Raw genomic sequence first — 13,345 nt, forward strand, 5'->3', positions numbered from 1 at the left:
CATAACATGCTGCAACATGAATGATGGTCTTTATTCAATCACATTCTGGCATGCGGTTATTTCCCCTTCCAAAAAAAGAAAAATAGCAAGATAAACCAAAGGCTAACAGAAAACTGGAATATATTAGGTGTTACAAAGCCATTACTCACACCCCCTCAATGGTTATTTTGCCCTTTTTGCCTCATTTTGGAGAACGATACAATCTCCCCCAAGAGATCAGATTCCATCTTGCTGATTACCACAGATTCACACATGAAATCACATGCTGAGATATTTTTTTTCCTGTAATGTTCAAGACAGATGTTTCTCACCCCTCCACTGAAAAGAGCAAGTGATTTCATAGCCCTTTTTTAATATTAGCAGCTATGCTAAACATTAGCAGCCATCACCTTTTGCTGCAAGTGGTGGGCTGCTGGGAGAAATCATTATTAAAATCTCAGCAGGCAAATCACACCCACCAGTGGTAACAAGGTGATTATAATCATAGCCTTATCATTACAGTGTGGACTGAAAAAATGAATCGGGATACAAAGTTCAATAAATGGTTCACATGCCATAATGATACAGTATTTGGAAGGCTTTCCTGCAGAGGAGGCTCTCTGAGACTTAAAATCACTGCCCCAGGCACCCTAGCAAACTGGTCTCAGTTAGGAACCAGTTGATTGTTACTGCCATCGAAGTTGAAGGTCACCAGCATTCCCTGTGAGAAACCATACAACCGCCGACTGAGCCGTCCTCCCACACAGAGCCCTCATTTGTTATAAAACCACTCTACGACTGATCCACAAGGCTTGATCCTCAAGGGCAACTGAGAGAAAATCTTCAAAATATAACCCTGGAAACAAAAAATCAATTTTCTATTGTACAGTAGAGATTTCAGAGCTGAAAAAGCATTTAAGTGCCTAACAACTTGCCCACTTTTTCTCCAGATGAAAAATACTGTCTCTCCCTCCAAACCTTGCCTTTTTACAGCCATTGACCTTCACGGCTACAACAACATGAGCAACAGACAAAGAGAGAGATTTAAGATAAAAACAAGAGGAAGAAAACAGCCTAGAGACTGGCTGCACTTTATATAGACAGACAAAACATGTATGAAGAAGAAGTTCTCATTTTGCTGCTCCCCAGGAAAAGAAGTGGTGAGCACTTCACATACTTTGAGCTACACTGAAAAGCAAATACTTGAGACTTGATTTTTTGGTGTGCAGAGCATCCATAACGCCTGATAAAATCATTGTAACCCTGTACCAGTTCTCACCTCAGTCTGGCATTTATTTGAAAAAGAACTAAACTTTATAGATAGGCCTTGAAGGCCAGACATAGTATGAAGGAAACAATGCTTTCAAAAATGGAGGTTTAAATCACCTGAATATGTAGCCTTGTTTTCAAGAAACTGATCCAGCAGCCGTGACTGTAACAGTGTGTGTTGAGGGTCAATGATGCAGCTACTTTATATGTTTTGAAAACCTCCCAGCTGAATCTGCCTGTAGGTGTATTGTTTTAAACTTTTTTCCAAATCACCTGGAAATCTTTGAACAAAACATGCAATGAAGCATTTTATGTACCATGAACAGTCACTGCTTAGACAGCCACAAGGTGTTCCACCCTGTGTTTTAACCTCCTGCCTGCTGTCTGGCCGCAGTCATCTGTAGGAGCAAGTGCCAGATACAGTTGTACACGACTAGCCAAAGTATACCTGGAAATCCCTTGTACTCCACTCAGCAATACTACTCAACCGGACTAAATCGGAGTGTCCCACCATGTCCTCTGGCACGGGTGGAGCAGAGTGTGTGCATGTCTCTTCCAGCAATTATAATTTCAAAGGGAAAGCAGCCAAGTGGAGCAGACAGAGGTTAAAAGCTTTAGATGGAAGCTGTGAACCAGTAGGTTGGATGGATTTGATTCCCTGTTCTTTGCACGTTCCCCTAGTTAGTATGTTTGCCATCTGATGTAAGTCTTTCCACTACATTAGCATCCTATGATCTCCCCTGATCTTTCTCAACATCTTAGATACCATGAAGTGGCCTCATCCCTAACTCTTAAAATGAGAACCTGAAGAATCCACAGAAAACCCTTCACTTTCAGTAGAAGCGATTGGACCATAAAAGAATTCTCTGCGAGCCTCTTACTCTCTTTACAAGAGGATTTATCTCAGGCAACACTGGGGCCGTGGGCAATTTGCGGGCTAAACCTGGAGCCGACAGACCTCAGCCCAGCTCCTCTGATTTAACAAAGACAATCTGTACCTGGACTCAGGAGCCGCTCCTGATTATGTGGAACAGAGCAAATGTTTGCATGCAAAATAATAAATTTTAGGGTGAGCAGAACAAATGATGCAGGGCCATCTTTTACAACCATTCTTGTAATACAACAGAACATTAGCTACAGAAATTAACAGTCATTAGTCAAAATGGAAATGTGACTGTATTAGGCTTTGTTAATCTTTATTAGTCTGTAAACACACCGTATGAAAACAGCACTTGCAGGTACAACCTCAAGCCTTTGATTAAACATAGCGGTGTATTTCAGAAATAAAAACTCAAAGCTGACTCCCACTCTGCCTGTGGGCTTTTTAGCAAATAGAAATATCCTGAAAAGAAGCACTGAACTGTGTTTTCTCACAAAATGAATGAACGTACCGACAGGTGGAGGACCTTGCCCTGAATTTCCTGTGGTTAGATTACTGGCCCAAAAGTTGATGAACACCTTCTGGTGCTGAGATTTTCAAAGCCAAGCAGTGAACCTGCCCCAGCGCTTCGCACTGATGTTAACAAAAAGTCTGTAGCAAAAATGCCTGGATGGCTTTCAGAACTTCAAATAATACCTCTCTGAGCAAAGATTCACTTTTAAAGACTCTGGTTGAGAATTTAAAATACATATTCTTTGCTGTGTAAATTGTCTAAGCTACATTGAAATCAGTGGAAATATGAAAATCCCATTTACTCAAGATCTGTCTGTTAGTACTTAGGGTTACACCATCCTATTCATAATCACCGTAAATCATTAGAGATTCTGACTGCCCACAACTCCTGTTAAAGTCAGATGAAACTTTTGATCTCTGCAGAATACTTTGTGATCGAGTATCAGCTAAACCACCCCTAAACAGCAAAACTGGGAGAACACGGGTGCACAAAATCTGCGTTAGCTAAAACACCAGCCTGTGTTCCCAACCATTTGGCAGGCAGAAGCTTTGGAGCTGTGACATGCAGGGCAGCTGACACGGCTCATCTAGTTGCTTTCCATCACACCCATTCTTCTCATGTTTGCTGATACGAACTTTTTGCCTTTCCCTTCAACACTTCCAGAGAAAAGTACAGCAGCAGCTGCTGCATTCATCACAGCCAGGATCGTCGTGTAACTAATACACCCATTTGATCCTAGAGAACAGGTTCATCTCAGCACCATGCCTCCAAGAAGTGGTGACGGAGTTATGCGCCTTTCAAACCCCTAGAAAATCCTAACTCTGTGCTGGCCACAGACGACTGCTGAATGCCAGCACCATCTCCCTCTACAAAGCACTCTGCGTTTGATGTCCTACCTTCTCCAGGTGTGTCCTCACAGCAAAGGATAATTGTTCCACTGGCAGTGATGCCTGCTGCTTGTAAATAGTATATATGTTATCTGTACCTATGTGTGTATTTATGTACATGCGTGCATGCATATTTATATATGTCTTGCCTACGTAACACCAAGAGCTAGTCCTAACCTATCAAGCACTGTGGCAGAAGCAGGAGGCGGAGGAAAAAAGCATATTGAGTAATGCCAGAAAATTTCTGAAGAGCTCAATACGAAGTATTCCACAGAAGACATGAAAGAACAGGTCAGCCCATCATGCAGACTACCGTTTGACTCACCTATCGCTTCAGTGGACAGCAGCTTCCTTGTTTAGTTAAGCCATTTGATTATTCAAAACACAAAACTCTGCGTCTCTCCACGTATTACTGACAAAGTAGAACAGGAAGAGTATTCCACCATGTCTTAATACATTTTAACAGGATTTCTGCTTTCAGGTAAGAAAAAGTTCAGAAAGGAAATACCCTCAAAAATCCCACATTTTATCAGAACAGACGAGGCCATGAGTCTCTCCACTTTGTCAATCACTAAATCAGAACAATTTCTAAAAAGAGCATTTATGTAAGTTTGAGGGAAGTATACATCCTATGACAAGAGATAATCAAAACCATCCAGGAGTTATAGGAGAAACCTCCAAGCTTCTGCACAGCAAGAATGGTTAAGGGCGCAGAGGATTTTTCTTTCTGGCACTATTACAGACATCACATGGGTCAGGTCCCCTATGTGCAATACAACATGCTTTCTTTGCCGCACCAATTTAAGGAGTGAAGTCTCTGGGGGCAAGCATGCTTCCCACCCACTGTATACACATTATCCAACGCCACGTTCTCCATTTCTGGTGGCACTTCTGGGTACCAGCACCTTGCTCCACCCCAGGCAATGAGGGGGTAAAAGAGCAGCATGGACAGGGTAGGGAAAAGGACAGTGTGTGCATACTAACCCATCTGAGAACAACGGTAGGAGAAATATAATGGGAAATATTTCAGAGGAATATGAAGGAGCAGTGAGGGCAGGAGAGAAAGGCAGCAGCTTTCTGAGTTGTAAAGGCAAAGCAATGAGTGAAGAAAGGGATAGACTACACTGTAGACAATTTTATTCCTAGGCCACATGGCAACAGCAGGCAGTCAAGAAGTTTAATCTAGCTGAACCAGAGAAAACTCTCCTTCCCTTACTTATCAAATTAGTGTATTTGGTTTAATTCTAGGGGCCTGCTGCGCCTTCCTCTCCCCTCATCCCTTTCCCACAAACCCTGCTATGCCCTATTGAACCCATCACTACCTGAACTTTTGACACTGCCTATTTGGATTTCTTACTTGGTAATGAACAAACAGTGACAGTAACTGCAGTGGCAGGAATCTAATTCTGCTGAACTACACTGCTCCCACAAGCTTCTTCAAACTTTCAAAGTGTTACGGTACCAACTGAGTCACCACCTCTTTTCAAATGTCTCCTTTCCTAGGTGATCTTTTGTAGGAAGTAAACCTGTCCAGCCGAAGGCAGGAGATAAGCAAACACACACGTCACCATGACTTGATTTCACATGAAATAAGTTTCAGTTATACAATGTTGTGTTTCACCCCCAAATATTAGGTTTCATTTTGAATGCAAATATTACGTGACTTAGTCCAGCCTCATTCACTTCCAGCGAAGTGAATCTTCTCCGGCAAAGCCTCTCTCTCCCGGTCAAGGCAAGCATCCAGCTAAGTGACTGCCAGCCATGTTACCAACAGCAGGGGCACGGCTGGGAAACTACAGAGCTAAAAGTTTAATCCATCACCGCTTGAAAGCAAAAGACAAATTCTAAAGTAGAGGGCAGTAGCAGACCCCCATCAGTATCAGATGCGGGTGTGTCCTGAGCACTGCAGTACAGTAGTTTCTGTGCAGCACATTCAAGAGAGAGCCTTTCCATTCAAACGGCCCAGAAACTTTCAAGAAAAACAGCCCTTGTTCCAGCAGCAACACTTTTAATGAAAAATCATCATCTGGAAAAAAATATTTAATTGTTTTTGTTCTTTTTCTGCTTTCAAAACTTAAAAAATGTATTTTTTTTTAAATTGCCTAAAGATTGCACAGTAACACCAGTCTGTCCAACAAAAAAACATCCATTAAAACGCCCCTGTTTAAGAAATGAAAAGGAATAATCAATGAAAACAGATTAAAATTTTCAGTTCAGATTCTGGCAAAAAGAAAAACCTAATTATACTCTCAACTTCCTTTCCTAATTTCACTTCCCTTTGTTTTTGACAAGCTCTGTACCTCAAGGTAAGGAGAGTCCTTGAGGAAGTGAGCCTTCCAGAGAGAAATGGCTAAGAAAACAGTGAAAAATAAATAAAATTGTGCAATGTTTGTGAGTCACCCAAAGAAAGTCTATAAAAACTGTCAAGTTTGGTTGTGGTCTGCCCCGGTGATGAAGAATCCAAAGGAAAGGGACTCTCTTCAGACAAGGCGAGGAAACATTTTTTTGGCCATTTGGCTATCGGGTATACATATTTATGGTTAGCGCAAATTAATGATTAATATATATCTTCTTCTCATAAATGTGGGGCAAGTGTGCCTCTGCTGTACCTGTAGAAGTTAGCTCCTGCAGCTTGCACAACAGAAACCTTGCTTTCCTTCCCCATTCACTGCATTCAGGAAGAGCATCAAGGTGGCCTGGGGAGATTTGCAATCAAAGGCTTCCTGGCTTGACCTTTACTCAGCTCTGAGGATATCACAAGCAAGCACCAAAGAGACTCCATATATAGCCGTAGAAATACCAGAACAGCATTGGAGGAGAGCAGCCCTTAAATGGCAGAACTATCTAGAAGATGAAAGCAATTTTTTCCTACAAAATGAAGAATTCTTACCAAAACGTGTTGATTTCTACAGGGCCTTTCATTTTCAGGAGTTTTCACTGGAAAGGACTCATCAAATTCTTAAAGTCAAAAGTCTCTATTTATAAAAGCAAAGAAATGAGGGAAATTAGTCTTAAGGAGGTTTCAAAACATTAATTCCGCTTTCAGACTAGCTTTAGGCATTGGCAGCAAAGCAGAGAAGCCTGACCTTCAGAAAACACAGTCAGCTTGCTATTTTCTTCCAGAAAAAGAAAACCGGTCCCTGGAGTCATCACTTGCACCCCACGGGTCAGGCCATGCCGCAGAGCGTACAAGCGCATGGGATCACACAACGGGAACAACCAGATGCATAGAAAGGGACCTAAATCGTTGTTCAGTCACACGGGGCCACACGTGTCTCCAGGTGTCCCCTCCCGCCCATGAAAAACAACTGGTTTTAATGCACCGCTGCCTCTGCTGACACAAGGCCCTGGCTCCTCCCGTCCGCAAATGGCTGGGAAAGGGCAAGAGCCTGCCATACGGCGGGACCGCTTCCAAAACTGCTTCTTGCCACATTTCTCGGACCCCCTGGATCAACTCAAGTGACAAAGCTGTTTGGATGTATTTTAGGAAAAAATCTCTGCTCAATGGTGATGAGGAGAGCCTGGCAGTGGGGCGTTATGGCTGATGGCCAGCCCTGGGGACACCCCGAGCCATGGGCCACCGCTGGAAAACTCATGCAGGCTTCGGCCCGAGCTCTGCGGCCCGAGCTCTGCAGCCTTCGCTCGGCAGCTGTCCTGTCAGCCCTAATTGCTGGAGGAATACAGGAGTGGAGACAGCAGCTAATTTGCCTGTCTCATCTGCTTAAATTGTGAACTCTTCTGGGCACAGCCAGCCTCGTCTCTGCGAGCCCCCGAGAAGTGAGGGGCAGCAGCAGTGCAGCCGAGTTCTTGGCTTGGGGAAGGGCTGGGGACCCAGCTCGGGGTGGCAGCGTTCAGAAACATCCGGCTCCCTGTTAAATTTGCACATGCAGGGGTTTATTTAAAAGCGAGGTGAGAAGGGGACTAAAATGGCGGCCGGGCTGCAAATCCCCGCGGCGGCCCCCAGGGGGCGCTGTGCCCCATCCACCCGCGTCTCCCCCGCGTCGCGCCCCGCCTCAACATGGCGCCGCCCGGCGCGGCTTCACCCGCCGGGGAGAACGGGCGGCGCCTGCCAGGAGCCGCCGACTTCCGGCGCCGGCCCATTTCCTGAAGGGCCGCCCTTAAACACCGCCCGCCGCGCTCGGAGGGCGCTGCCGCCGCCACCGCCCGCCCCTCCCGCCCTGCCTCCGCGGCATGCCCACGCCGGGAGCCGGCGGCGTGAAGGGAGGCGGCGTCCGCTGGCGCCGGTCGGCCGAGGCTGCGAGGAGAAGCGCCTTTTTTAGCCTCCCGCCGGGACCGTTTTCTGACTGAAACCGCCGGTGCGGGTCGCTTAACGGAAGGCGGCCCTCGCGGGTGGGCGCTGGAGGGGAGCGAGGCCTGCCAGGCCGTCCCCCGGGCCCCGCCGCCCGCCCGCCCGGCCTGAGGGGGCATGCGGGGGTAGCCCACACCGGCAGCCAGCTAGCCAGCCAGCGGCTCCTCCCCTGCCCGCCCCCCCTCCCCCAGCCTCGGTGGTCGCTGCGGAGCTGGCTTCAGGCGGCCCCAAGATGTTCAGCTGGCTGGGCACCGACGACCGCCGGAGGAAGGACCCCGAGGTGTTTCAGACGGTCAGCGAGGGCCTGAAAAAGCTCTACAAAACCAAGCTGCTCCCCCTGGAAGAGCACTACAAGTTCCACGAGTTCCACTCGCCGGCGCTGGAGGATGCCGACTTCGACAACAAGCCCATGGTGCTCCTCGTGGGGCAGTACTCCACTGGGAAGACCACCTTCATCAGGTAAAGCCCGTCTGCCTGCCTCCCTCTCGGGTGTGTCTGCACCCTTGAGGCCCGCGGGCCGTGGTGGGGCAGAGGGGGTCTCTCCTCCCTGTGTTATGCCTAGGTCCCTCTTCTGTTCCCCCTTCCACACCCATCAACAGCTTTCAACTGGAAAGCCGCCTCCACTCAAACTCTGACAGCGTTCCTTGGCAAGACAGGGCGAGTGAGATGTCCCATGAAAGACCGACGTGGCAAAAAGTAGCCCAGGGCAGGGCTGAGGAGCGCAGGCAGGGCATTAGCGTGAGTCACTCAGGGCCCTCTTGTCCGTTCAAAGTGCAAAGGCTGCGGGAAGCCTTGTGCAGGGTATCCCCGTGACTGCTGGGGTCAGGGTAGCCCTTCTAACAGCCACTCTTTTCAACTTGATGTAGCTTTTGGGTGGTGGGGCAACCTATGGCCTAGGGAACCTTGAACTGGGTGCTTGGGTTTGTAATGGTCTGTGTCTCATGCTTGTGTCTTTCTTTCTCTGTACTGCTCCCAGAGGCAACGCTCAGAGCCTAGTTTGAGACGCATGTGTGCTCGGGTGTGTATGTTCACAGCAGAGACCAGCCCATCTTCAGGGCTCAAAAAGTAAGCGCAGATTTAACTGTCCTGCTCTGCTGAGATGCTGGGAGCAGCAAGTTTCTTCCTAACTGTAAAGAAAGGGCAGCTCCTAGCAGCAGGTTTGATGTGAAGCTGTCAAAGAGAGGGTTAAACTTTTCCAGCTGGTCTTGGTTGCAGGGATCTCTCTTCAGCCACACTGCTAGTTCAACTTGCAGCAGCCTTTCCCTTGGGATCATAGCTGAAGCTGCACTGTCTGTTTCCTATGTGATTCATAAGCTTAGTGTTAAATTCCAGCCTTTTTCTGGTGTGGCTGTGTTGAAATCTGTGGAATTACCCCACTGTAAATCTGGACACAAGCCACAAGCAGCCAGCCCTTTGTTCTACCAGTATTTCTTGGTGGAGGAGGGAGCTGTGGAGAGTAGAGAGAGGTGAATCAAATTGACTGTACCTCTTCAGGAGTGACCTTGAGAAATGCAGGGGTTTTTCTTGTGTGCTGCAGTATTCCTGGTACTTAATGCCCCAGCCAGGAGCCAAGAGCAGAATACATTTCTACTACCTTGTCATGCACCTGGCAAACAAAGTTTGAGTGAAGAGGCTTTTCTCATGTGAGCAGGTCAAGTAGATGGTGAAGGGGCATGAATGACCCTAAGAAGCATTTGGCACATGGTTGGAAAGGGATTTGCCCTTTGGAAAATCAGAGGCTAGCTTGGCTAACATAGTTGTCTAGTTCCACCCCAGATCTTTGTTCTGTGACTTGGTACCAAACCTATTTGAAAGGCTTTTTCTGCCCTCTGGGTTACTGACAGCTCAGAGCAGAACTTCCTCTGAACACAAGGAGGTTGCTGAATATCCATTCCTGAGGTTCCTGGCTGTGTAACTAGAGCATCTCTTTCTAATGCTTCTCTCTGGATTGCCAGCATCAGCTTTTCCCTGCAGTCTCACCTGCATTCTGTTGTTAGCAGAGACTTCCTGCCTTTGCCCCTCTCTGTTCAGTAAAGTTTTTGTGGTTTTTTGTGTGGTTTGTTTTTTTTCTCCTGTAAGCTTGAGCTCCTTTTGCAAGAAGTTTGGGTGCCTAAAGCATGTTGCAGGCAAAAGGAGAAGATAGAGTCTTTGCTTCTGTAGGATGGCAGCTACTCCTTTGCCCTGCTGTCAGCAAGCTGATCTGAGCCTCTCTTCAACCAGGGCCTTTCATTCATGCCTGTGTCCTCATCTCCCAGCCTTCTCTGTTCACAGGGCCAGGATGAGCCTACCCAGGGATTACAGTCAAGCAGAAGTGAGCAGGAGCTTCTGCTTTGCAGGAGTGCAAAACAGACCTGAGAAGGCCTTTTGGGAAAGCAGAGTTTTCTTTGTGCAAAATAGTGCATAAGAAGGTGACAGTTGAACTGTTGGAGAACCCAGGGCCTCTTATAGTAGGAGGAGTGTGAGGGTCTGGTACTCCAGTATGTTCCCAACTAAACAAAGGCAGGAGGTGCCAGAAAAGTGGGTATTGCTCGTGATAGGCTTCCAGTGTGAGCTTGCAGGCACTGGTCACTAGAGAGCTGGGATAAGCACCAGATTAGCATCCAGAGTTATTGTAGGAAGGTGAGTGGGAGCTAAAACTGAGACCAGGGAGGAGTTAAAGGGAACTGGGGGAGGAAGTGGGAGGGAAAATAATCATCATGTCTTGGTATTAGAGTGAAGCAAGAAACAGCCTCTGGACATCTCTTCCATAATCTTGTCAGGATGGGAGATAATTAGTGTTATCTGTATATATCCACTCCACTCTTGCATTGCATCCTGCTTGTACTGCCATGCAATTTAGGGAGATGACTTAGTGCCACTAAACACTCATGTGGAATGAACTTGGTCCCAGTTTACCTGGATCCCAGTACACCATTTAAAAAAAAGGACAAAGAACCTTAGTCTCGTACCTGAGGTGGGTTTGTCTCCCAAACATCTTTCCTTGTTCTTGGGAAATCTGAGGTGAAACAAAGAAGAAATGCAAGGCTCTGAAGCACCCAAGCTGCATCATTTTGCAGTGAGACTGCTCTCTTGTCAGGAGCTGATGGCAGAGAGAAGTCAGTCAAGGTCAGCAGTGAGAAACATTCCTAGAGGCTGAGGTGGGGAGGAGGGAGGTGAGGCGTGTGGGTCAGAGCCAGTGTAGCGAGACCGGAGCACTGGCTTGTTTTCAGTGGAACCAGGCTGTTCTCTCCCCTGCTTTCAGGGACCCAGAGAACTGAGTCTTATTTTGCTATGTAAAGATGTAGTGTCACTAACTGCAGCTTTTCCATTCCCGCTTCCTGCGGTATCCTCTGTTCTCACTCGTTCCCATTTCTCTCCTCAGCATACAGGCTGAGGCTTTTCTGCACGGCTGGGGTCTGAAAGGCTGTGATGGCAAGGGCAAGGCAACACCTCTACCTGGGAAAATCTGACAACCACAGCAGGATGCCACTGGAGCCTGCCTCTGCAATGTTATTGCTTTTTATGTTTCCTGTAAGAGGATGGGAGTGCAGGACAGAACATTACTCTCCTAATTAACTTGGATTCTGTGGTCTTTTCTAAAAATAATCCTGGCTTCTGTCCAGCCATCCTGCTAATAAAATAAACAAGCCTGCTAGAGCCCTATTAACTGTCAACATGGCTTGCTTTTCTGGTGTAGCCACCCCTTCCTCCTACAGCTAATCATTTACACGTCCTGGCCTCTCCAGACTGTTTGTCACAGGCTACACACAGAGCTCCGGTATGACCTCCCCATGTGGCCCTGCACCTTTCATCTCTGCCCGCACCAAGCGGTTGTCACCATTTCCTCCTGTTCTGCCCTTCTTCCCGTTCCTGCTCTGCATCACCTCTGCTGCCACACACAGCATCCTGCAGGGCTCCTGCATGACTCATCACCAGCAAACGGCCCCTTCCCCCGCATCCTGCGGCACTCCTGCCCATAGAGCCTGGGATCTCCTTGCCTGGCTCCTACACTGCTCCAAACCCACCTGGGAAAGGCTACCCCAAGCCAGGCTGGCACTGCCTGGCTGGCACTGCAGCTTTCCTGCCCTTGTCCCTCACCTCCCCTCTCACCAGTCCTGAAATGGGGCAACAGCTTGATGCTCCCAAGTCCAGACTCTTCTCCAAAAAGTAGATTGACCATAAAAAAAAAACAAAACAAAAAAAAAAACCCATACACCTCCTGCCTGGCACTCTGCAGGCTTCCCCAGCCTCGCTGGAGGTTACTCCCCAGACCCTTGAAGGTGTTCAGCAGCTCAGGGTAAGGCATGCTGCACTGGCAGGGGAAATTGCTCACTGTCAGTCAGTGTTTTCCACAGCTATTGTTTGCTCTTCTCTCCCAGAAATCCCCACAAATGTGACAATTGCATGTGTTCTCTAGCTTGCTTCTGTTAGCAGAGGCAGCCTGTGTCACTGCCTAGCAGAAGTGCCTTCCCCCCATCAGACAGTGTCAATAAATCCCCTTGTATTTGTCCTGTGTACAATGAGATTCTTGTGCTGCAGACACCCTGCTGCACAATATACCCAAATCTTCCAGAGATGCCTTACTTAAAATAGATGGTACGATACTAGGCAGTGCAAATGTTCATCTCTCTGATTTCACACCACTTGTTGCACATTAAGTCAATTAACGTTCTCTTATAGCTACTTCTATATGAGAGTGCTTTTGTTAGGATTTTTTGCATTTTTTTAAGTCTTATACAAGAAATAAATACAAAAATGCTTTGAAACATTAGCTGAGTGGACCTGTGATAAAATTCTTTTGAGCAGCCTGGCTGGAGGAGGAGTGTTGCTATTACATGCAGGACTTCTGCTTAGACTTTCTCTGAAGCTTTATCTATAAATGACAAACAAACCCCCCAGGCTTTTTCCTTCTGTTGCTCCAAAGCTATCATATTACACGTGCATCTCAAAGCTGTAAAAAAACAAGCAGGTTATTGTTGTGGCAAGGCTGCCACCTGGCATTGGGAGTGAGGGGTGTTTCTCAAAAAACACTTCACTTGCTGCATGTGACAATTATTATGACTCTTTTCTCTCTAGTATTTGCAAGGGGAGAACTCAGATATATTTCTATGGATTCAGTGAATGCCCATCTGTATATCACTCTTAAATATACTATGTCAGACCAAAGCGAAGTACAAAGCGGGAGCAGAGGAAAGCCAATAGCAGTGACTAGCATCGCAGCAATGTCCATCAAGGACTAACGTTTTTGAATTACCATCCAGGAGGCCTGAGCTTAGTTTCCAGAGTCTGGCCAAGTGGCTTCTAACCTGGCAAATGGTTGTTTCAGTGTAAAGAGCTTTCCAGGGAATGGAGCCAAGAACATTTATATGATAGTCTATAGAGCCCTTGGTGGGAGAAAAGTAGCTCCTTCTTGTTTTCAGCTGCTTCAAGCCAGAGAGAAGTTACTGTAGCTGCCAGGAAGGTGTATTGTAATCACCATCCAGGTCGGTGGCACACACCAGTATTAGCTGCAGCCTGCTTTTGTTAAG

The 13,345-nt window shown here is 47.1% G+C and overlaps 1 protein-coding gene across 1 annotated transcript in view; it reads left to right on the plus strand.

Annotated features, from left to right (window-relative positions):
* Window positions 1–7,657: 7,657 nt before the first annotated feature.
* Window positions 7,658–13,345, plus strand: part of EHD3 (EH domain containing 3) — a 30,487-nt gene continuing 24,799 nt past the window's right edge. The window contains exon 1 of the mRNA XM_009472498.2: window positions 7,658–8,297. Coding sequence (XP_009470773.1) covers window positions 8,071–8,297 — 227 coding nt within the window. The 5' untranslated portion in view covers window positions 7,658–8,070. The remainder of the gene's footprint in view (window positions 8,298–13,345) is intronic.

The sequence above is a fragment of the Nipponia nippon genome, unplaced genomic scaffold (assembly GCF_047370975.1).
Source record: "Nipponia nippon isolate SJK-2023a ecotype South Korea unplaced genomic scaffold, ASM4737097v1 scaffold_4, whole genome shotgun sequence".
Classification (NCBI taxonomy): Eukaryota; Metazoa; Chordata; class Aves; order Pelecaniformes; family Threskiornithidae; genus Nipponia; species Nipponia nippon.